Below are 26,638 nucleotides of genomic sequence, written 5' to 3' on the forward strand. Positions count from 1 at the left end.
TGCATTTTCCGTGGTATAACGGTATTTATGAAAATTTTAAATACTAATAATGTCTTTATTATTTCTTTTTAAAGTAGTACAAATTTAGAATACGATATGTGAAGAAACCGAAAGATTTTTATGTCACATTCATAAATTTTGACGGATTCATCAGGAATTTTAATGAAGTGACATTCTGTTTGACATGAATGTAAACAAATTTTGCAAGGTGTAACGTCTTAGTTTTTTAAATAAGTGTTTGCAACTACATATGTATGTTTATTGTATAAGAATTTGCTTATATTTAGTTTAGTTTATAAATCACATTAAAGCTCTCTACGCCCACCTTTACGGTTTCGCAAAATATTAGGCGAAACTCATATTTTTTTTGAATACTCGATCTTATCTTAGGGCCGTTCATAAAGAGGACAATGACCTGGAAATTTTACTCATATGTGCTTAAGATTTTATTGAAATAAAGTAACTGATAAACTTACTCTCTTAAACAAAACGATTACATTTACATTGTACGGGATAATGGAATATTCATGTAAGTTTGGAAATAATTGATTATTTAAAATTTAAAAATCTCGTATTCTGGATCGGGGCTGTCTTCAATACCATCTTCTAAATGTATAATTTTTTCTACGTTCTCATTGAATGTTACAACGGATTTTCTTGGCTTTTGTTTTTGTTCTCCAAATTCATCATTGTCGTCTGATTCGTCATTATTGTCCTTTAGTTTATCGATAGACTGTATAACTATAGGCATTTCAGGTGTAGAAAAGTTTACTATTGTTGAGCTTGGAACGGGTGGTGGTTCTTTTTGAATGTTTAAATCCTTTTCGGGTTCCGCTCTAACATCTTGAATCGGTATATCGAGCATTTCTTGCAGTCTCCTTTCGCTTCTTTTCAGTTCTTCTATATTTAGTCTTGGTTTTGTGATGCTTTCAATTTTAGGGCTATCAATTGTGTCTCGAGATGCTAAGCTATTGCGATCACTGAATTGTTCATAGTTTTGTATTCTCCTCCTATAATAAAATAATATATAATTACAAAATAGTTAACAAAATTTTAACAAAATACTTTTAAAAGAATTTTCTCCTTATCTTAATCGTCCTGGCGAGTCCATCAGTTTTATGATATGGAAGCGTATTACTTGGAAACATAATGTTATATTTCAGTATGTATCGACGACGGTCTAATAGTGTAGGACGTGAGTGAAGATAAAAAATTATAAATATCTATATATCTTACCATTTCAAGAAGAACCATAAAGGTATGGCCAAAATTACAAGAAATAATAAAACTGCAAGGACTATGGTAGCAGCTAAAAGGCCGGTATGTGCATCACATTCTCCAATATTTTCAATATGTTCTTGTAGCGATAGCGCTCTTGCTATGTCAACGCTTGCTATATTACTATTGGTTATATCACTGTAAATAGTAATACATAATTTTTACCTTTATAATTGCTGTTACATTAACGAAATTTAAATAAATTAAAAAAAAAACACTGATAAAATAAAAAAATAATAATTAGTAAATTGTTTATGTCGTACTTAGTCAATTTAGTGACATCAACAGGTTCATTTTCCAACAATCCGTAAACATAAAGCTGCAATGATGCACCAGGTTCAACTATTGCACGTTTTTTCCTTGCTGAATCTTCATCGCTATCAGAAACCACCACAGCTCTTAACACTTTCAAGTTATACCCTATAGCATTACTAATATCAGCCATAACTAAATTTTCATCATCTAAGAATGAGTTTCTAATAGTCAATACAGCTATTTGATGTTTATCAAGTAGTTTTACCTGGAAGTTACAAAATCAAAATTATAATTTTAAGTTATTCTGTGTGTAAAAGCTAGCTAGCTAGCGTATATTTATCCCCATTTTGAGGGATATTTTAAGTTATTTTCATTTGTCTTAGCTGGTAAAGGAAAACGAAAGAGAAATGACTCACCACCAAGCCAACGTTACGCCTACCCTAGTATACACGGGAAAGAACAAAAAATAAAATATAGGTAAATAATATTTATTTAAGGAACAGTGAGTGTCAAACAATCTGTTAACTCGACAGTAAACAAATATGATATGTAAACAGAGGTCAGCCACGTAAAAGTTGGTAAACAATATTTTTTATTTCTTTTATTCTTTATTTTTGTTAAACAAAAAAATACTGCGTTATTAAAATGTGTTCTTGTTTTTAAATATGTTTTTTATAATATTGAAAATTTCTTGTTAAGACTGCACGAATAATTTATTCGAAAGAATTGCAAAACAATTGGCAAAAAATTTTAGGAGATAATTTTAGAATAATTTTCATACAACTACATTTTTCTCAATTATCCATTAAGTTAGATATTAACAAATAACTATTTGTAAAACTGACCTTATTTCAAATAAACAAATAAGAATAGGTACTGCCATCCTTAAACTTAAAATTGCTAAATTCTATTGTGTACCATATAAGATCAATTCAAGCAGGCTTAAAATCTTAAAACAACAGATGCGTTTATATACGTTTTGAATTTCATATAAAATGCAAGACACAGTAGCACTTGACAAGCGAAAAATTAGATTGATCACGCATTTTTAACCTTCAATATATTATTTTTTAAGTTACTTAAGTGTATAATAATAGATATCACTCACCAATTGATTAATGCAGTTTTGATAAATTATTAATATATGCATTTTTAGCCGTCGAATTTTTATCATATTTATAAATTATAAAGACCTCGGTATTTATTATGAATTTTGTTTAACAGTAAATTTTTTATCGTGATGAACAGGATATAAGACAATGCTATCGGGCACACCCAGTTAGATCTCATGCGTCTACGTTACATTTTATCTTTTTTTATTACCTTGGTGACATCCATTGTCCACTCCCACAGATGTTAGTTTATACCTAATTACATTTAAGGGGCACAATCGTGTGGGGTCAAGCTGACGTTCATGGTAAGTCTCTTTTGGCACAAAAACAAGTTTTGTCAACATTTAAAAATGTATAATATTGTCGGTTTAACTGGCTTTACCGCTATTAGAACTGGTTTAGGTTAATGTTGATACAAAATTTGCACGTCGTTAAAGAATTAAGTCGCTAAATTTTGTTGATTTTATTTATTTTATTTACTTTAAGAATTGTATTATTCGAGTATGTACTGGCATTCTAGTATGTAATATACTTTTTTGACGATTAATAATTCAAGTAAGTTAAGTGAATCATGCAGTTAAGTTCTACATAATGATGTAGAACTGAACTGCTGTGTAATAGTAGAACTTCTGCATGTTTTTTTATTGAAAAATGGCATCTCTGCATCTCGCAAGGTGCCAAAAGTGTGGGATGATAAAAATATTTACATTAAATATTACGAACTACACTTTACAGTAATGGTCAGGCAAATCACCTCCAATTTTAGTATACACTATTTAATTAAGGGGAGTGACAGTTAGATAAAGATAAAATGTATAAATAATGTTAATCAAGTAGTCCCAAAAAGTAGTCTCTTTGAATTATAAAATAAAAAGTTACCTAAATGCAACTTTTTATAAACCATTCATATTGAAAGAGTTGCAAAACAAATTTGCTTGATATAAAAATATCATGAAAAATTTACATATCCGCTTATCTATTTGCAAAATTTGATCAAAATATATTTTAAAGTTTGCTGTGAGACGATAACGAATATTAAAAAAGATTTCCGAAGGTATATATCGGTGGTCTACTTACCACAATATCCAAAGACCCATTTCGGCCTCTCCCATTCTGGTCGGTGGCATATACAGTGAGGCGTGAGTTATTTTGCAATTTCGCCTTGTTACGTACATGCACCAAGCCCGTGTGAGGTGCTACAGCGAGAACGTCTTCCAAGCTCGAATAGACAAGCGCTGCATTCTCACCAATGTCAGCGTCGGTTGCCTGTACATTTATTATGTTAAGCCAAAAATTTTGTATTTTGAATTTTTTGTATTTTAATCATTATTATATTTGAATTGTCATTTTTTAATATATTCATGATAGTTAAAAAATATATACAGACATACATTTGTTAATAAAACTAACCTACTTTTTAATATATTGAGAGTAAATAAACAAAGTATTAAATCATTTAATAAATAAATAATAAATATTTTATTTATGGAGGCCGACTTAGCGATATATGTATTATTAAAAATAATCCTCAAATACCTTTAATTCTGTAAGTGCACGAGGTAGTACGGCTTCTTCAAGTTCCGGTATCGGATATCCAATGTAAATAGGCTCATTTTCTTTCCCTATAAATATAGGCGAGTTATCATTGATATCTATGACGATTAGATTCACAAAGCTACGTCTTTCATTGTAGACAATGGTATCGGCCAAGATCCATTTATTAGAGCCATAGTTATCAGTGCTCAGTTCGAGACTCTCTGCAGTTAATGAACGTCTTGTGGCCGGTACTTCATCACTGTCGCAATGGAGCCTTAATTCCACTTGGATTTGAGATAAAGTCATAAACGCGATTGATTTGTCTTCCCGGTCGATGGCCGTGGTGTGTAAGCCGTCCTCGTCCACGTACAGCCATGATTGGTCCTCTGGCCAAATGCTTGACAAAATGTAATGGCAGTCTTGATATTCAGTTCGATTTAAAGTAACAAGATTTTGATGAGGCTCCTCTTCAAGTCGTTCTAATACTATTAATGGTGATAAACCGTTTCCCACCTTGCATTCTGGTAAACCGTCAACTCTTATTAATACCTATTTTGACAGACAAGACAAAAAAAATTAAAACTTTTTAGGTCACTGCAATTTAAATTTATATAAAATATTTTTGTTACAAAACTACCAGAGCACTTAATCTATATTAGTACAAAACAAAGTATGATATTATGAAAAGAAACGCAAAATCCAACAGCTTTCATTTCTGTTTTGTTTAAAATAAGTTCCTAAAGGTTTTAGCTTAAATTATATTTTTTTAGATATGAGTATATAGGATAATATTTGAATTATGTTGGTTGGTAGAGAGAACCTAGTGTGAAAACTCTCCATTCAACATTTTCCGATGAATTTTTCGAGGCATTGCGTATAGAGTTGCGGAGCACCGCGCTTTGCCTCGACACCTTAACGCAATGAAAATAAACATTGAAATAAATATTTAATTTCCTCGAGTAGGGATCGAACCCACAACCAGTCGCGTTTACACACTTTGTGCCCCGTTGACACAACAGACGGCCTCAAAAATTGACATAAATGCTAAAATTGAAATGCAGCACACGGAAAGATTAATTTCGGCTGTAGTAAAGGGACATTTATTTGTTTAGGCTAGTGCTAAATTATTACAAGATTAGTTCTGGGACAATCCCTTGTCACAGATTACTATCCGCATAGATACATGACCGCGTGCGATTTACACTGTCGAGATTTGCATTATATTTACATACAACAATATAGTAACAGGTTCAATTTTAATCACTTTGGGTAAAGTATGTACACTTACTAGCATTATGCTATTTTTATACACAAATAAATTTAAATATAAAAAAGTAAAAAGAAAGAAAAGAAACTGACGCAATCGTGGTGGTATAGTGTCTTAACTATAGTTTCCCTCTGTCTACCCTGTATGTGTATGTGTAAGAAAAAGTACTATAATAAATAACATATTAAAGTAAAATGTGAATATGGAATTAAGGAGTAAAATTGCTTACCGGAACACTTGCACTAGCTTGACTATTCTGTGCAGTGGCTGTAACACTAAAACTGTGAAGACCTATATCAATCACTTCTGATAGTATTATACTCCCTTCATTATTTACAGAAATACGGTCCTTGAGGTGATCTGGAAAAGTATTAATAATATTTAATAAATAAATTGAATTATAATTATAGATTTAGATTTAATTTATTTTAGTTATGTTTCTTCCATCTCACATAATACAATCCAAAATAACGTTTTCAAAAAATATCCTCAATACAAATACATGCATACGTAATTAATAATTAATTAAAGGGGCAAAGATTTTAATTCGATTATTTACTGTTTCAAAACCAGTTTAGGACATTTTTGGACTTGATTTTAACATTACAAGAATATGTATAATTGTAGTGAATGTTGTTTAATTATACATTATTGCAATTCCTTTCTTTCTTTCAACAAAGAGATTTTAGGACAGATTTCTTTGTCATTGTGAGTATTTGAGATAACGTTGCTAACTGTGATCGTAGGTATGGTGGATTGTATGAAATCGATTAAAGTTATTAATTAATCGATAAATTACGTAATACAAACTGAATTTTTAAATTCAATAGATTTTTTAAAATTGTTCTCCAGATTAGTAAATTCAACAAAAGAAACTTATAACAAACTGATATCTTATAATAATTTTGATTTTTAAAAGTTATTTTTCTGGCTCTGCTTTTTGGAACACACTCAACACAAAGCTCAGTTTATCCTTTGCGAACTGCACCTACAGGTACTACAGGTACTACACGACGACATACAAACTATTCTTATTAAAATTTATACTCTTAAAATTTCAATATAATTTGTATATAATAGTTATGAACGTACTAAAGATTAATAATTATGTTCATTAGTTTTAATACTATCTGAGTGTGTGCCCAGTACCGTTAGTAGCTATTTATATTTAACATTAAAACAAATATATTTTGCCATAGGAAAATAATACGGTCTATTTGCTTAATACCTTTCACGCTTTTGAGGGATTATATTCAGGAGGATTATATTGATTTATATGTGAAAAGTTTACATGTTTACGGAGAAGACTTAATTTGTTTATTGTTTTATTTTAATATTTAAATTTGAATGACTCCCTCCCTTTAGAAAAAAAATGGTTATCTTAGTGTCCCAACAATTACGAAATCTGAGAAGGAGTAATAACGATAGTAGCGATAAAGAGAAAAATGCAATAAGTAGAAATAGAGAGGGTACTCTGTCTAACAATGTCTTATCCGGTTGTCTATTAAAAGTAAATAAAAGTTCTATAGTTACCGTCATTTATGTTAAGGGAGTATATAATTGTATTTCCATTTGTTTCAGTAGCTTGAATTCGTCCCACGGCACCTATTTGGTTAACATCAGCCCAAAAGAAGTACGAAGGTGAGCTGAACGTTATAGAAGGCTGGTTTTCATCTTCTGAAAATTTTAATATGTAATTTTTACTTTTATAATTGTACCGCCTATACAATTATAAGAGCAAAATTTTTTGCTTGTGATTTCATTCACCAGAAATATTTGTATAAAATAGCTTAAAGAATACAATATTAATATATAATAGCTTGACCAAATAATGTGCTTATATTAGTTTTCTTATATTCTTACTTCTGAAATTCAAATGTTGCATAATAAAGCTCCTGCGGTATGTGCGGCCATTTTGCTCGTTCAAGTTGAAATAAAATTATTCGCCTCATGGACCGTGAAATTCAGTAGGTCCATATGAAAGTTTAAACGATATGTAACGTGTTGTTGCATACTCGTACTTGTAATATTTAATTTTTTTTATAATAAGTAATATTTTTTTGGGAGATTATTTGGTCGTATGTGATTTTATATGAAAAAATATAAATATTGCCAATACGATTTCTGTAGTCTCAAAAAGATGCGGCAACAATAAAAAAATATACATATTTCAATCTTTCAAAATTTTTAAAAATGATGTAAATTCCAATTTTCCAGGCATATCTACATATACCTTTATATGCTATATAAATGTGAACAAAACAATAAAGTACTTTCTTGTACAATGAGATATTATCTAAAACTGATAAGCTATATACAAGTAAGGGAAGTGTTATTGAATTGATTAAAATAATAAACAATTACATACTACGAAACGCAGATAATGAAAACAACAATTCATATCTAAAGTTCACTAATTCTTTAATCTCTTATAGGGTAGGGATTTTTTTCATATCTTTAACTATTGTATGTAAAATACTTCTTCTATTACAAAATTAATATGATTGTATTTTTAAATGAAGCTATTATATTGCATGCCATACTATTTTAATCACTTCATTAAATTGTAGTATGACTAGACATAATAAATAACGATTGATTTCACGCTTAAAAGTTATTTGTTATTTGCAATAAATTATTTTAAATATTATGAATATATTAAAAAATGTTGTCATCATTTTATATAACACATATATATGTGTTATATAAAACTATGACGATACGAGGTGGCTTGTTATTGTTTTTTTTTGTTATTTATAGGTATACTAGCGACCCTATTGCGGCTTCGCCCGCTTTTACTACTGGATTATTCATATAATGTATGTTTGCAAAGCACTTAAGATAATGTGAAAATTAATTAAACCCTAATACAACCCGCATTTTCGTAGTTTCAATAAGGATTTTCCAATTGTTTTACACAGCAAGGATTTTTTAGTAGGTACCGTAATTTTAAATCTGTGCTACTAATCTTTTCAAGTACTTATTAAAATATATTTAAATTACTATTTTTAGATAGTTAAATGACATTAAATAATACATTCAACTCGAATTATCCAATACGTGCAAACGCATCTAAATCTTCGCTGCTATAAAGGCAGGCGGGTTTTTTTTTTCGAGCTTGTGGTTAATGCTGAAGAGGGTATTCTGTCCCTGATGAAAAGCAAGCACTACGTGGCTGCCTGTGACGAAAATTAAATAGTGCATCGGCCGGGAATTGAACCCGGGCTGCCCGCGTGGCAGGCGAGCATTCTACCACTGAACCACCGATGCGTGTAAGGCAGGCGGGCGCGGCGGACTCGCTTGTACAAGCATAACGTCGCGAGGCGCGTTTCGCAGCAAGGATTTTTTGATATTGTAACAACTTCTAAAGTACTTATTAAAATGAAAAACAGAAAAGACAGTTTTGATTTACATTAAATGGCCAACGTAACTAATATACTTATTTATATGCTGAGAGTAAGGGATAAGTGAAACTTGACTCGATGCAGTTGATGTGTGAACGGCGTGATGTGTCAATAATTAAATGCGTTTTCCTCTAAAACTATTCGCAATTTCGAAATAGTTTAAAAAGCAAATTTTATCTTCGTTTAACGTAGAAATTTAATAAAGTATTTTAAAGGATAAGGATTAATACCATTATGGAAAAATATCCCTCACAATAAAAAATATATTGAAATTACTATTTTTAGACAGAAATATGATCACTACACGTTATTCTTAAAAGATACGAATATACCATCGCGGACTTTTTTGTAGATCTTATTAAGAGGAACAATACTCCAGTACATTTTTTTCATGTAGTATTTACCATTAAAGCAGCGCATGCGCCAAAGTTTCTCAGCGGGTAGGACTTTATACACATTTATCGTATTTATGTTAATTTACATAAGAATGTATAAATAATAAACTATACATAAACCTTCCCTGAGAAATACTCGACCTAATGGTGAAAACCGCATCCAAATCCGTTGGGTGGTTTAGAAGAAGAAGAGTTAGAAAGTTCAGACAGACACAAAAAGCGACTTTGTTTTATAAGATATAGGATTGCATCGCTTTTTACTTTGTTTTGTAAATATGTGTTAAATTTGTTTTATTATGACTTAAGTATTTAGTAATAATAATTTTAGATTAAAAAAAAAAACACATATCCTCAAGGACATAATAATATTTGAAATATACATGTTTCCCCGGTCTAGTTACTAATCGTAAGTATCGAGAGTTCTACGGAAAATAAAAAGTGTGTTACTGTAGCTTCTTAGTTGATGAAGTATGAGGGAAATATTTAAACAAAATATTATTATATTATAGTTGAACAACAAACACTTTTTTCAAATATTAGTAGTAAGTTTACTAATATTTTACCCAAAGCAAAACACTTGGTCCTTAGAATCGATTTTTTAATGTTCTTCTTTTTTATGAATTCTAGCCACGTTTAGGGCGAAGATTGAGATTGCTCAGAAAATTTAAGCACGAAAAAATAACAGACCGCTGCTGAAGATAACAGAGCTGCGAATCTGTTACAATAAAAAATACGGGTTCCTCTCTCAAGTTAATAAATTCGTAAAATAAAATATAATCTAACCTACTATCAGCTATGTAAAAGAAGAAACGCGAGGAGAACGATAAATATGCATCGCTTTAAGTGTTCTTTGAATTTTAAGTGCGCTCGTATAGTAGAAAAGAAGAAAACCTCATACGATGCGATGTGAAGGATTCTGGTGGATATAGAAAATTTACTTTGTAATACTGAGTGATTTATTCATATTTTTGATGTCATTGAATGGAGTACAAAAAAAACTTTGAGAACAAATGTTTATATAATTATACTCGTATATGTAAGTATTTCATAAGTGCATGAATTTTGGAAAAATGGAAAAATATTTCAGGAAACTCATACCTGATGTAATTATATCTAGCAGCAGAACAGCTTCAGCTCGACCAGCTTTCAGCGTAAGAGTTGTATGCGTTAGGTTAACCGGGAAAGTAGGTGGTGTTATAGTTCTTATAGAGACGACGCCACTCGTAAGAGAAGACTCAAAGTATGTGGCGTAATCTAAAAAAAATGTATAAGTTTTTAATTATAACATTATTGTAACACAGTTGATAAGTGTTGTTAAATTGTAATAGTTCTTAGTTCGATTTACACTTTTACACTCTTGTAATAATAGTGATTGTAATTCTATAGTAATTGTAATAAAGTATCTGACAAAATGGGCTGTAGCGGCATTATGTTAAAATGTTGATTTTCTTGAAGATAATAAATAAATTTGTAATATTTTAGTTGTTACTTACCTCCCGTTAGTAAAATATTGGTTCCGCTATAATTCGATAATAAAATAGTGTCATGAGACATCGAACCGTTTTCAAATTTTCCACTATAGAGAATTTCATTGAAAGATTCCACTTCTTCAACTGTCGATCCTATATGAAAGAAAAAAAAGTAAATAGAAGAAAATGTGTGCAAGTTAATTAAAAAAAAAGACGAAAACCGCAATATACAATTTAAAATTTTAAATAAAAAGTTCTATACATTTTTTTTATATATATAAAAAAATAAGTAAATAATAGTGTATCCATATAGTAACTAAACAAAAATTTTTGTAGCCTCTTTTACGAAAATTGTTTACCGGCTCGGAAGACAGTTCCGCTGAGCAGAGCCAAATTTTATCCTCCTTTATTTTGTCCTTAATACAAAAAATTTAGATAAATTTTATCAAAAGATTTTTATGTTACCTGAAATGACGCCTAGGGACAACACGGACCTGGCTCGTCCCGCTTGCAATATGAGCGTTATGTGAGCGAGCTCAGATGGGATAGATGCAGTCCTCAATAGTTGCACGGTCACCACACCATTTGACAATAACGCTTCAAACGAAGACGCATGATCTGTTACGAATTATACTTAACAATTACTTCAGCCATTTAAATATAGTCTAACTATTATTTCTACGTTTGGAACTACGAAAAAACTGCTTTAAAATATTAGAAAGATTAGATTGAATTCTTACCCCCTGAAATAACTATATTAGATCCAGTGAAATTCGACAACGTAATAACATCATGGGACACGGTACCATTCTCTAATTTTCCTTCGTAAAGTACTTTGTCAAAATATTCAACGACTGCTCCGGATCCTATACAAAATATTATAAAATATAAAAAAATTGCTTAAGGGATAAATATTAATTATTTTATTCTTATCGTAAAATTTTAGAATTTCTTTTATTTTTGTTTAAATCGTACCTGAAATGACGCCTAGCGACAACACAGAGCTGGCTCGTCCCGCTTGCAATATGAGCGTTATGTGAGCGAGCTCAGATGGGATAGATGCAGTCCTCAATAGTTGCACGGTCACCACACCATTTGACAATAACGCTTCAAACGAAGACGCATGATCTGTTACGAATTATACTTAACAATTACTTCAGCCATTTAAATATAGTCTAACTATTATTTCTACGTTTGGAACTACGAAAAAACTGCTTTAAAATATTAGAAAGATTAGATTGAATTCTTACCCCCTGAAATAACTATATTAGATCCAGTGAAATTCGACAACGTAATAACATCATGGGACACGGTACCATTCTCTAATTTTCCTTCGTAAAGTACTTTGTCAAAATATTCAACGACTGCTCCGGATCCTATACAAAATATTATAAAATATAAAAAAATTGCTTAAGGGATAAATATTAATTATTTTATTCTTATCGTAAAATTTTAGAATTTCTTTTATATTTGTTTAAATCGTACCTGAAATGACGCCTAGCGACAACACAGAGCTGGCTCGTCCCGCTTGCAATATGAGCGTTATGTGAGCGAGCTCAGATGGGATAGATGCAGTCCTCAATAGTTGCACGGTCACCACACCATTTGACAATAACGCTTCAAACGAAGACGCATGATCTGTTACGAATTATACTTAACAATTACTTCAGCCATTTAAATATAGTCTAACTATTATTTCTACGTTTGGAACTACGAAAAAACTGCTTTAAAATATTAGAAAGATTAGATTGAATTCTTACCCCCTGAAATAACTATATTAGATCCAGTGAAATTCGACAACGTAATAACATCATGGGACACGGTACCATTCTCTAATTTTCCTTCGTAAAGTACTTTGTCAAAATATTCAACGACTGCTCCGGATCCTATACAAAATATTATAAAATATAAAAAAATTGCTTAAGGGATAAATATTAATTATTTTATTCTTATCGTAAAATTTTAGAATTTCTTTTATTTTTGTTTAAATCGTACCTGAAATGACGCCTAGCGACAACACAGAGCTGGCTCGTCCCGCTTGCAATATGAGCGTTATGTGAGCGAGCTCAGATGGGATAGATGCAGTCCTCAATAGTTGCACGGTCACCACACCATTTGACAATAACGCTTCAAACGAAGACGCATGATCTGTTACGAATTATACTTAACAATTACTTCAGCCATTTAAATATAGTCTAACTATTATTTCTACGTTTGGAACTACGAAAAAACTGCTTTAAAATATTAGAAAGATTAGATTGAATTCTTACCCCCTGAAATAACTATATTAGATCCAGTGAAATTCGACAACGTAATAACATCATGGGACACGGTACCATTCTCTAATTTTCCTTCGTAAAGTACTTTGTCAAAATATTCAACGACTGCTCCGGATCCTATACAAAATATTATAAAATATAAAAAAATTGCTTAAGGGATAAATATTAATTATTTTATTCTTATCGTAAAATTTTAGAATTTCTTTTATTTTTGTTTAAATCGTACCTGAAATGACGCCTAGCGACAACACAGAGCTGGCTCGTCCCGCTTGCAATATGAGCGTTATGTGAGCGAGCTCAGATGGGATAGATGCAGTCCTCAATAGTTGCACGGTCACCACACCATTTGACAATAACGCTTCAAACGAAGACGCATGATCTGTTACGAATTATACTTAACAATTACTTCAGCCATTTAAATATAGTCTAACTATTATTTCTACGTTTGGAACTACGAAAAAACTGCTTTAAAATATTAGAAAGATTAGATTGAATTCTTACCCCCTGAAATAACTATATTAGATCCAGTGAAATTCGACAACGTAATAACATCATGGGACACGGTACCATTCTCTAATTTTCCTTCGTAAAGTACTTTGTCAAAATATTCAACGACTGCTCCGGATCCTATACAAAATATTATAAAATATAAAAAAATTGCTTAAGGGATAAATATTAATTATTTTATTCTTATCGTAAAATTTTAGAATTTCTTTTATTTTTGTTTAAATCGTACCTGAAATGACGCCTAGCGACAACACAGAGCTGGCTCGTCCCGCTTGCAATATGAGCGTTATGTAAGCGAGCTCAGATGGGATAGATGCAGTCGTCGATAGTTGCACGGTCACCACACCATTTGACAATGACGGCTCAAACAGAGACGAATGATCTGTTACGAATTAATGTTTCATTAATTTCAATATATTTACTAATATTATATTATTGAGTACTAATATTATTGAGTATAATACTTACCACCCAAAAGTAGTATGTTTGATCCGGTAAAGTTGGTTAACGTTATGGCATCATGCGATACAATGTTATTTTCTATTTGGCCATTATAAAGGATATTATCAAATTCTTCAATAACTTCAGTTTCCGATTCTGTAGGACATAAAAATTCTAGTTATCAATATTTGAGATCTAAGGAAAACTGTCTTTAAAATAAAGAAAAATATTCTTTAAAATGATAATTATAACGCAGAATTCATTTATTATGAATAACACCAGAGGAGCTATCTAAATTATATACATATTTTGTATTATGTTCATTCCATAAAGTGAGTGGCACATAAAGTCAATTATAATATAGAATATTATTTAGTAGGATTACCTACTATATATTCCTAAAGTAAAATTTACTATTATTTAAAAATTCAATTCAGTTCAATATAATTGCTTATAATAATTCTTTTAAAAACTGATGTAACGAACCTGAAACGAATTTTAACAGTAAAACAGCTCTTGCCCTTCCTGCCTCTAGAGTGACAGCAGTGTGCGATATATCGGTCGGTAAGGTAGCCGCCTCTCTAGGCAAAACAGATATTTTATCATCCAATAAGGTAGCTTCAAATATAGAAGCGTACTCTAAAAAAATATGTGCACATTATTACTGTTTTGCTTTTGTTATGCAAACTATTACTTTACTAATTATTTTATACTTTTACTTTACTTTACTAATTATTTTATAGCTATTATAGGTGGTGGTATTTTATTAGTCATTCAACAAAGAAATTATTTTCGAAATATTTATTATTCTAGCTTTCAGATTCTATTTGTGCCATGTCAATAAATCTCTGAAATCTCTGAAAATCTAATCTTTGAGAGTTACGGAAACTTTATGACTATTTAGCAATTGTAATAGAACATGATTAAGTAAAAATGTATCCAAGGAAGAAGCGAGTCATTCCCAACACAAGTACCTTTGATTACTTACCGGGAAGTCTCGGCGACATAACTTTTAAAAATTTATGTAAATAAATCTGTTTTTTATTACTATTTCATATATAAAGTCAACGCGAAGTCGTAAGCGTAACTAGTTATGGGTTCGATCCCCACTCATCGATATGAAATATTTATTTAAATTTATATTTTCATTCCGCTCTGGTGTCGAGGTAAAGCCGGAAAATGGGAGTGTCTTAGCACTGAGTTCCCTCTGCCTACCCTGCTTATACGGAATACAGCAAGCTGATTTAATTTATTTAACCATTAAAATATAATAAATCTATGATACTTGGATTATATTTTTTAGTAATACATATTTTCTAAAAATTCTTACCGCCAAAAAGTTTAACATCAGAGCCATTATATCCTGTAATCGTGATAGTCTCGTGATTTACAATTCCACCCTTAACTTCTCCATTATAAAGAGCTTTATCAAAAGATTCTATAACACCCACTGATTCTATAGAATAAAAAACAATATTTAGCATCTTATTTAATTAAAATTAAGATACATTCATATATTACCTTGTAGGATTAATAATGTTTCCTTACATTAAAAGTATGAAATAGCTTCAACATTTTTGTATGTAACTGATGATAAGCAAATAGTCCATTGAAAAGTTAAACTTAGGGTTGCATTTGTTAGATTAGGAAATTTTATTTTTTAATTTGAACTTAAGTTTATGCTGACGAAATACATTAAAAAAAAATAACTTACATCCTCTGAAAAATGTACGTTAGGCCTAAAACATTTCAATGAACTAAAAGTTTTATATAAAAGTAAAATTCATAGTTATCCATAATAAAAGTCGAGTAATATTCATAATAAGTAAGGATTCACAAGATATGAAAGGAAGTTAATTAATTGAAAAAAAAAATTACTGGCTTTGATTTCGTTCTTCATTCGTGAGAATAAATTACTATAAATAATTAATTAATTAATAAATAAGTAAATGCCCCCAGCTTTAACTAATAGACTTATATTTAATTTAAATAATTTGTATGGTGACACAGAATAGAAAATCAGCATTTTCATTAAGGCAATTCCTCATTTACAACGGAGCTCAAGGCGTAACGCGTAGAATCGATATAGGGAATTAAAATGTTAATGAAGGGAATAAATCCCCAAAATCTAGTAACGATATAGCCTTCATCAACGTCAGTCAGGATTAGACGGCGTCTAATTAAAACAAGGACGTTAAATAACGTACTTAAGACTAAATATTTATAAGTCTAAGTTATATGTAGTTTCTTTTTTACAGTTGTGATTTTTATAAAAAATATCAGTGTTATAGAGAAATATTAAATTTACAATTTATAATATAAAACCTTAGCATATTTGTAGCAATGGTCCAATATTTCAAATGAAATTCCTTTATCTTAGAATTCCATTTAATTGACAGGTATGACAGAACTCAATGATAATGACTCCCAATTGTAATCCTATTAGGGCTTCACAAAAAGTTTTTCAATAGGAAGTCATACCTTTTTTTGATTTAATAAGAATGCTTGAATACTTGTTATAGTGTAATAATATCCAATATGTTTAAAAAATCTTTTTTTTATTACCTATACATAATTTATAAAAAAGTATAATATATGAAATATTGAGAAAATTGTGGTATTCGTCCTTTCAATTTGTTTCAACTACATATATTCTTTTACTAAACGACTTTTTCATTTATTTATTATTTTTAAACATAAATTAGTTTAGTTTAATGATATACATTATTGTCATCAATTTTCATTGTATTAAATTGTTGCTTACCGTACGGTAATTGTAAAATAACAGTTGCAGTAGCGCCACTCGTATGCTCTCTTTCTGCTTTAACAACGATATAGATTTGCCTTTCCTCATATAATTCTTCAGGTAAATCTTTTGAGATGAATGAAACGTCGTTGTTGTCGGTATCTAGCTCGAAATACTGTGAATGTTCTGAAAAAAAAAACTAATTTTAAGTATAATTTGTACTTTAATATCTTTCTCTTGATTAAATGAATTATTTTTAGGTAAACTTTATATTTTAAAGAAATATAAAAAATGAAGGTACTATGTTATAAATAAATATAATGAAATGTAATTAAACATAAATATAATATGTATAAAGTAATTAAACAATTACCTGATTGGAATGTAAAATTAACTTGTGCGTCATATCCTTGGCGTAAGTAAATTTTGTCTTGAAGGACAAATCCCTTCTCCCTACTGTAGCTCGCCAAATAAAAAGTCTGAGAAAAAATTAGATCATCCGGAAACTCAAACTCGGTGTTACCCAAAATTTTCACAGTCGCATTTCTAGTACGTGGAGGATCATTAGTTCTATCTACATCCTAAAACACATATAAAAATTTAAATATAACTTAAGTAAACTAATCTTTCTATTAACTAACTCGTATATAAATAATACAAAAAATAAATATTACCGTAGCACTAATAGTAAGGATTATTGGTTCTGGTATTGATCTTATAAACGTATTAGTTTTCAAGATTGCTTTAAATTCTTTTGGGATCGAGGATGATTCGTCGTAAGCTATTTCAAATAATGAACTACCATGGATAGCAAAATCAATTTTTTCGGTTGTCAGATCTATATCTCTGACTAATATATCGTTAACGCAATCCGTTATCAGGAACCCTGGTGGCAATGGTGGAGCCACTGTGAATTCATAATTGCTGGTTGGCATAAATTGAGGATCATTGTTGTTTGTGTCGTTGACAGATATAGTAAATACCTAAAAGTGATAAAGAAATCCTTTATATGAAATGAAACAGAGATAGACATAAAACACGTACTATTTTGAATAGATTTAAACATATTGTAATGTAAAGAAGATTTATCTTATGATATTTTGAATAAATGCTATAGTATGTGACAAATCCCATCCATAGTTAAGCCCGGTTTTAACCGCCAAAGAAAAGTGAGCGGCTAATGCTGATGCTGAGGTGGAATGGACTCCTTTAAAATACAGTAGGTATAAAAGGTATAAAATACATGAAATATCGTACCAAAAGCTGTGTCGACCCGCTTGAACATCTAAATTGTACTGTTAAAGTAAACATTAAAGCAGTTTCATTTTCTTCATAATTTTGAAAATTATCATTTGTAGAAAGTATGAGATTATTATTAACTAATTCTAATGTGACATATGGTCCAGACTTTAGGCCCTCTCCGGGAGTAATATTTGTTATTTCTGTAAATTAAATACAAGTATTAATGTTTTTCTTACATTATTCACATTAATCCATAATATAGGTACACTTATATTCAATTTGCATTCTAACCTTGGATATTTGAAGTTTGTCTTGTAGATATAATACCTCTGTGTGTGTCAATTATTGATTCACTTACAGGTGCAAACCAATTAGTTACGTTTTCGATGGAGCAAGCTAAAAAATATTACGTCGTAAAATAAAATCCACTTAAAGTATGCGAGTATCTAATAAAAATATATTTCTATCTTTAGAGTATTTTGCCTGAAATATAATCTTGCAAGATTCACATTCAAGAAAATCATCAGATAGACATAAGAGGATATTAGAAATTACTTTAGTGGTAAGAGGCTAAGAGGATATTAGAAATTACTTTAGTGCCTCATTGCACCATATTTGATATCATATATAGGCAATATAGAAAAGTACTGAAAGTACCTACCTTTTGCAACATGAAGATATGCTAATACGACTACACAAAACAATATACTGTGTCGAAATGGTTCCATATTGAATATATCACCAAAATCACATTATAACGAATAAATAAGACACAACTTTTTTATTAAGTAAAACAACACTAACTTTTAAAACACTAGTAAGACAATTAATGTAAATAAAGACGACGATTTTTATAAAAACGTATACAAAACTATCCTTGTAATGACTACAATCGTGTCTGCTTATATGAATTTATCAGATAATGTGATGACTATTATTAACTGCCAATCTATCGATTGATATCGTTGCAGGGAAATTTGATAAATTTGTTATCTTGTTTAATAAATAATTATGAGGTATGCATATCAATTACGAATTGTATCAAGCGTATAAATCTATAACATTAATTGGTCTTCTTAATACCCACTTCAAAGTGTTTACTCTGGTACTCCATCGTGGATGGATGGTTGTTTTTTTACATTAACGGAAAATTTAAAATGCTTTTTTAAATACAAACCTTTTTAAGCCATAATCGTAAAAGGGATTAATGTTATTGTTTTTTTCCATGGTCCTTTTACATTAAATCGTTTTTTTAGGTTAATTAAAGTTTTTCTTGCTGGCTCTACTATTTAAGTAATGTTTTTATGGTCTTATCTATATCTAAAGTACTTGTAAAATCATGAATTGTTGATATGATATGAATGGATAAATGTGTTGATTGATATATATGAAATTGTTTAAATGGAATCTGAATTTCTTGACAAAAGAAATGACTGAATAATGTTTAATTAAAGTAAAGAAAGGATTGGAAGAAATAAAATAAATAATACGTCACTTTTTCAACACTTTTAATTGGCAGTTTAATAGTTAATATCATATGATTAAAGTAAATATTATTTAGAACACATAAGGTTTTATTTATTGGAATCTGTGGTGACCCTTAAGTATTTGTACAAATGTGGAAAGATCAATTATTTTACATTCCTACAATTTTTATATTTTCAGGTCATTCAAGGACACATTAATACAAATTTCAACATACTTCAGACAAAAAATAATACAAAAAGAGGGAGAAATTCAATTCCAGTCGTCGATATCGTCTACTTGCTCCATGCTTCCCTGTGGTTTTCTATTAACACTAACATTAAGTGACAAAAGCTGTTGCATCGGTAGTCTTGGTGAAAGATTTACCATACTGGCCCATTGTCCTGAACACAGCTCGGGAAACTTTAATTTCTTTAAAAAGTGACCTTCCAAATACCACGGCGACACACATGTTGGTGAATAGTCCCAAATCTTCATTTCATTTAAACGGACCCATCTAAAATAGTTTAACAAGTGTAATAGTTTAATAGTCGTTTATTTCTTAAAAAAAATATATGGCAATGAAATGACGAGTAAATTAGTGAAGTTCATGATTTCAACAATTTATTATATTTATTTAATTATTATATTTATTATTCTATTTCCCTTCAAAATTTATGTTAAGCATTTGCAACCGTTAATGACATTACTTACGTAACTGTTAGAATATTGATTAATCAGTTTAGGTTACGTAGAAAATACAATCAATGGTAATTGTGATAACCAAATTCCACTTACAGCTACAGAGATCATTTGTGAAATATTTGTGCACGAATGTTCGGATAATGAAATTATTGAGGTCGTCGTGGCGCAGGGGACAAGTAACTGTAACGCGAAGGCTGTGGGTTCGATCCCCACATATGGGGGAATGAGTTATTATTTATTAATATTTTCATTTTTTCGCTCTGGTGTGGAGGCAAACCGCGGCGTAGAGTTCCGTCACTTAACACGCAATGCCTCCAGAATTCGGCGGAAAGTGGGGGACGGAGTGTTTTAACACTATGTTCCACAAATATATTAGTTTTTTTACATTAGATAATTTAAATACTTACGCAGAAACATAAAGCGCGTGACAATCGCAATGCCAAGGGTTGTTTGAGAGTTTTACATTTGCTAACTTCGGCATGTAGTCCAGAGTACGTGACGGCAACGAGGGGAACATATTGTTGTCCAAGTATCTAAGAGAAATACAGGAAAACGATTATTTCGAAAACTTGTGTTAACATAGAAAATTGTAATACTAATATCGATTTATAAATGATTTATAAAATATTCTTTCTAAATAAAAAAAATCACAATTTATGCACTTTACACAAAATGAATAAAATAGAACCCAAGCCAAAGAAAAAATAAATAAATAGAAAAGGTTCTAAAGAACGAGCATCTTAACAAAGACTCCCTTTCTTTTAAACAAAGACATTGCATGCTAAGCAGCAAAGCTTAATGCGGTTTATTTCCTAACCAGGTTAGGGAAAAGAAAATAGAAAATAAATACACTCTGTATTTAGTATTATATTGTTTACAAACCTATTAACAATCCAGTATTAGTGTTAAACTTTAAATTACAATCATCGAAAGTATCTTTTTTCTGTATTATTTATTATATTTATATTATAAATGTTAATGTAAGTTAGTTTGTTCGTTACACTTTTTCACCAAAATCACTCAACCGACTATCATGAAACTTTGTACACATATTCTTAGAGGTATTAAAAAATACATAGGATAAGGACTATGTCGGATGCAAGTGCCTTGCTATACCAGTTCCTGGAGTGAGACCTCCCGGACGCCCAAGGAAGCGCTGGTTGGATGTCTTGATGCAGGCCATGAGAGCCAATGGTCTAACCACCTAACGTGACGCAAAAGACCGTGCAAAGTGGAGTAAGTTGAATAGGAAGGCAGACCCTAGCAATAGCCGGGATTAATGCCAGGAAGAAGAAGAAAATTAAAAAGGACATAGGATACTTTTGTGATATGCGGGCGAAGCCGCGAGCGGCTCGCTAGTAGTCTTTATGAAGGTAATCTTTACTTACAAAGTAGTTAAATTTTTTAAAGTAGAAAACGTTTTAGAGTGTACTTCATATATCTGGTTGTCAGACAGTATAAGCGAAGTGAGATTTCGCAAGCCGTGGAAAGCTGAAATATTCAAGAATCGCAATTTGTTTTTAGATAAATCCAACTTTTCCAAGTTACTACAGTTGGTGAAAATATCGTCCGGAATGTCGGATATAGAGTTCCCCTTTAAATCCAAATTGCGAAGTTGTCTCAAATTTTGAAACTCCAGACCGGTCAGCTGAAACAATTTTTACACATATTCACTTATTTTTATTAAGTTCAATCAAAATTGTTAAATTATATTAATAAAAAAATAAATTATATTTTTATGTATAATAAGTAATTCTTATATGGTACCTATTTTTTATATTTTTATGCGTTTTTATAATCAGTGTCCACTCTAGTTTCGGGCTTTTTTAGATATATTACGTACCAATGGTTTAAACACTAAGTCTTACAAGTTCGGTAATTACTATATTACGATTGAAAATTATTATTTTTTTGATTGTCACGACTTCAGCAGCACTTCACTGACTTCAAAATTTTAAGATGTGTCAAAGGGTAAATACAGTATTTATAATATATTTTAATATAATAGAATACTCGCATAGAAATACTTACCGTAATTAAATGATTATTTGATAAGTCCAAAAAAGTTAAGCAATGAAGATTGCAAAATAACTTCGAAGGTATATTTTCTAAATTATTTTTATCTAATAATAACGTCTCTAATGACGTTAAGCTTTCGAATGCGTTCTCAGTAATATTGCTTATTTTATTATCAGATAACTTTAATATTTGGAGGCTTTTCAATACAAATGTACCATTTTCAATTTGTGAAATTTTATTTTTTGAAAGATCCAATATCAACAAAGATTTTAGACCCACGAAAGTGAAGGAAGGTATGTATATAATCTGGTTATTTGAAATATCTATAGTTTCTAAATAAGAGTTATTCACAAAGAGACGCTCTGGTAAGGTGTATAAAAAATTATTAGATAAATCAACGTGGAATAATTTCTTTGTATATCTAAATGCTTCGCTATCGATTTCTTCTAAATAGTTTCGTTGTAAACGCCTAAAAGAAACATATTTATTAGAGAACAGAACAGAAGTAGAAGTAGGGGGAAACTATAATTTGAAACTATTATTTGTATATTTTTTTTTAATTGTGTGGATTAAAACTTGTGTTTGTAAAAAATATATTTAAATAAATAAATATATTTATCTAGTATAATATATGACATATAAATAAAAAAAAACATTTCAAACATAATATATGTTTTTATTTTATTATGGAAGTGGTTTAATTACTTTCTTTTTTGTATGTTAGGAACATATGAAAGCTTAATTAGGATACTCACAAAATGCGTAAATTAACAAGGGAATCAAATATCCCCGAAGGCAGGAATTCGACGTGATTGTCAAACATATCCAATTCCGTTAGAGACCGCATCCCTTTAAATGTCGTTTTGTGCAATGTACGTAGCTTGTTTGTGCCGAGGTCTCTGAAATAAATTTAAGCAATTTTAATTATTATTTAATTTTAATAATATTTTAATAATTACATTAGTTTGTATAAGACAGATTGAGACTCAAAGTAAATCTTGATGTTACTTTGACTTCATGTTACAAAATTAAACTGGGGGAGCTACAGGTTAGAAGTTTCTATAGGTATATGTACGTCACAAAGCTTGTAACGATTATTATTAATAATTTGTTGCAAATTTGTTGAAAAGTCATCTTTAAATTTATTTATTTTTTATTTACATTGTATATAAGTCAGCTGGTACAATGAGATCTGGGGAAAGGGTGGTTAGGCCGGTCCTCCAGCATTTGAGCGAGCGATGTGTAACGTCACACCTGCACATGCCTTTAGTACATTGACGCCATCGTGATTGTCCGAAGCTTATAGTCCACACTGAAAAATAATGTAATAACAATAAAATAATATATTTACTTTTATATTTTTCTATATATAAATGAAAATGTAAATTTTAATAACTTTATAAATGTTGCTTTTTGAATGTAAAGATTTTACATAGGTGAGATTTGAATGTACTAAATATCTATTATAATAATCAAACACGTCCCAACTGGGTCTGCTAATAGAAAAATACATAAAAACTTCGAGAGATCAGTTTTTTTCTTTCTTTTATATACGCTTCCATTTATTTATTTACGTATTTGTTATGATTTTACATAACTGTAAGTTTGCTATTTATTTTATAAGGGCGTTTGATTTCTATCATAAACTACATTACTTCTATCATTTGGTGTTGGGTGTATAGAAATAGCATAGGAACTTCAAGGAACTTTCAAGTTACATAATGTAACGGAAGTCTGGTTTCGGGTTCCCCCTCTATTACATGCACTATGTTCATTACATACATTTCATTAATGGTAGGTAGTGTAACATAGCTACTTGCCTGGTTGTTCAATGGCTTGTAAACGTCGGTCAAGCTTACGCCAGTGAAGATCGTTAGTGCAGGCTTTGTTAGCCGGCTGACCGGGTCTTTGTCCCGTTGAAAATATCTCCAGCACGTCACAGGGTGACAGATTACATTCAGCTTGTACTGTACGAAACACTGAGAAAATCATTAATTAAGTGGGAGCCCCTTTTGGAATATATCCCAGGTGAACGTGTACACCACGAATTTAAACTGGATGAATGTTAAGTTTAACATTTAAACGAAGTTAAGGTATTAGTCATTAACTCATATAATAAAGAAAGTAATATTAAATTAGGCCAGTCGGGACGCAGGGGCACAAAGTGTCTGTAAACTCAACTGGCAGTGGGTTCGATCCCCACTCGAAGAAAGAAATATTATTTAAATTTATATTTCCATTTCTTCGCTTTGGTGTCAAGGCAAAGCGCCGCTTTGAGTTCCGCCACTCAACACGCAATGCCTCCGGAATTCGGCAGAAAATGGAGAACGGAGTGTCTTAACACTCCCTTCCTCCCACTTCCCTCTGCATACCCTGCTGTGTGCGGGATACAGCGTGAAGCTGATTAAATTTAATTATTTCATAAGTAATAGTAGACTTTTTTAAACGAATACCTACGTTACAGATTTTCAATAATATATGTTGTATCTATGTGAAATAAATAAGCAAAGTCATTTTATACTTATCTTTTAAATGATGTTATACAAATTTTCATGCGGGCAAGTAAATAAAAATGTGTTAAGTTATCACAACAGGCATTAATATGGAAAAACGTGATATAACAATGTTCTTCCTATTTCACTCCCAAGAGATATGTTAAGGTTAATTAAATACACGTACTTAATTAACTGCACGCTATAATCCTCACATAGGGGGGTAGGCAGAGGGAACCTAGTGTTAATACACTTCGTTACACATTTTACGCTAAATTCGAGAAGCATTACGCACTAAGTTGCGGAACTTAACGCCACGTTTTTCCTATATACGCGTATAACTTAACTTACTTCATATTTTGGTTTTCTTCGATTCGAACAGTAATCTTTTTCACATGAATAATGGTATTTATTTTAAGAAACCTGCATAGTATAAGTTTTAAATAAGCTGTTGTAACGGTATTGCCTCGACTGTATAACGACATTAAACATTTATATAATTATTTAAAGGCAATTATAATGAAAGTTATATAAGACAAATTAAAGACAATATAATTTTTTATTAGATTTTCATTGCTTTGCTGCAGTAGAATGAACCAGAGGTTAATTAGGCATGACGTTATAGCATATTGGCACGAAAGAAGTAGGTTAAGAATTAGTACAGTCCTTACTTCACATATTTTTTATATATTGGGAATATATTGAAGAAATATTTTTATAATGTTTACTGTGAAATTTAAATTGTACCTGTTATCCCAGCAATTTGTGTGGCTAACAACATATATACTAAATACATGGCGTTGACTCGGACCACTGATCACCTCTGTACAATAATAGTAAATCGCGAAGTCTATACCATTTGTCCTTTTGTTTAACGAGAGCGTGCATTATGCAATACAACTATTCGAAAAAAAAATATGTCCCATATAACAATTTTAGTTATTAATATTTAAATGAATTTATACAAGTACATTTTTTTTCAGCTTCAAGCTGTATCCCGCATACAGAAGGATAGGTAGATGGTGTGTAGTGTTAAGACACTGTGTTCTTTACTTTCTGCCGAATTTTCGGCGCTGTCTACACAAATACGTATATTTAATTTTATGTTGTTTAGTTTTATTTACTCTACCGTATGTACCTACCTACGCTCTGTAGATAAATATGATAGAGTCGTTTTATATATTAGTCAAATCGATATGAATTATTTTTAAAAACAACAGTACATTAACAGTAGATATTTCCATATTTTTTGATAAAACGCCCAGAAAAACCAAAAAAATATACGTTACATGTAAATTACTTTTTCTTTCTTTTTTACATAATAATACTATTATTATGATTGTCTAATATAAATCATAAAATTTAATAAATTCAAAATTTATGCACGGAGTAGTTAACTTTATTAGAATTGTTGTCGGAAGATTCATTACTTGAAAACGGTTAAGTTAGGGACAGTTTAGGGAAATAACTCAACGTCTACGAACATTGCTTTTATAATAGCAAAGGTCACAGATGGTGCGTGACCTCGAACCTAAAATATGAAAACCGGTCGACTGTTTCGTTAAGAAATCTAGGGGTCCTATTATCCACATGAACAAATACTAAACAGCGTTCTCTGTATATCGAAAGTACGTACGTTATACGAGGCAAAAAAATAAAACGATCTGATTTCTAAGTTTGCAATCAATTTCTTAATATAATTCTCTATGCTTTTTTTTTCATATAAATTGTCTATCTTTATATTTGTTTCGTTTCATAAATATTAATAAATCCCTTGACTAAATATAATAAAATTCGGCAAATAAGCTTGTAAATATGAATTTTATAGTATTGGTTTAATGAAAATTATAAGCTCGCTTTATATTTTTTCAAAATTTTATTTTAATATTAAAAAAAAATACTTGTCACATGTCGTTACTCGCGATCCCTAATTTTAATACCGAGTATTAATTAACCAGTTAACTGAATTGATTGCGTCCGCCCAAGCATGGGCTTAAGCAATTTTCTTGTGTCCATACCGATAATAG

General features: G+C 30.5%; 2 protein-coding genes across 4 annotated transcripts; both read right to left on the reverse strand.

The window, feature by feature from the left end:
- Positions 1–433: 433 nt before the first annotated feature.
- LOC146532628 (uncharacterized) lies at positions 434–18,848 on the reverse strand. 3 transcript variants are annotated; one of them, XM_085195661.1, is made up of 29 exons: positions 18,593–18,848; positions 18,223–18,327; positions 17,947–18,131; positions 17,364–17,672; positions 17,063–17,270; positions 16,708–16,875; positions 15,274–15,399; positions 14,430–14,582; positions 13,971–14,099; positions 13,732–13,884; positions 13,497–13,622; positions 13,222–13,374; positions 12,987–13,112; positions 12,712–12,864; positions 12,477–12,602; positions 12,202–12,354; positions 11,967–12,092; positions 11,692–11,844; positions 11,457–11,582; positions 11,182–11,334; positions 10,741–10,869; positions 10,346–10,501; positions 6,982–7,122; positions 5,678–5,808; positions 4,182–4,730; positions 3,723–3,911; positions 1,542–1,798; positions 1,237–1,416; positions 434–1,010 (listed from the first exon to the last, which is right to left on the reverse strand). In XM_085195661.1, exons 1-29 carry the CDS (start codon positions 18,657–18,659, stop codon positions 554–556), a joined length of 5,187 nt encoding a protein of 1,728 aa, XP_085051787.1. In that variant the 5' UTR covers positions 18,660–18,848; the 3' UTR covers positions 434–553. The 3 variants fall into 3 exon arrangements, with proteins under 3 accessions (XP_085051787.1, XP_085051786.1, XP_085051788.1); XM_085195660.1 differs by having other exon boundaries at positions 6,982–7,125; positions 18,593–18,847; XM_085195662.1 differs by lacking the exons at positions 11,182–11,334; positions 11,457–11,582 and having other exon boundaries at positions 6,982–7,125; positions 18,593–18,847.
- Positions 18,849–19,422: 574 nt separating this feature from the next.
- On the reverse strand, positions 19,423–25,459 carry LOC146532629 (uncharacterized). Its single transcript, XM_085195663.1, has 8 exons — positions 25,359–25,459; positions 23,940–24,098; positions 23,281–23,431; positions 22,875–23,018; positions 22,132–22,588; positions 21,489–21,748; positions 20,508–20,633; positions 19,423–19,912 (listed from the first exon to the last, which is right to left on the reverse strand). The coding sequence occupies exons 1-8, from the start codon at positions 25,405–25,407 to the stop codon at positions 19,669–19,671; spliced, it is 1,590 nt and encodes a 529-aa protein (XP_085051789.1). The 5' UTR covers positions 25,408–25,459; the 3' UTR covers positions 19,423–19,668.
- Between the last annotated feature and the right edge of the window lie 1,179 nt (positions 25,460–26,638).

Source organism: Heliconius melpomene, chromosome 13 (assembly GCF_056956725.1).
Source record: "Heliconius melpomene rosina isolate 202511_hmr_F chromosome 13, ASM5695672v1, whole genome shotgun sequence".
In the NCBI taxonomy this organism is placed as follows: domain Eukaryota; kingdom Metazoa; phylum Arthropoda; class Insecta; order Lepidoptera; family Nymphalidae; genus Heliconius; species Heliconius melpomene.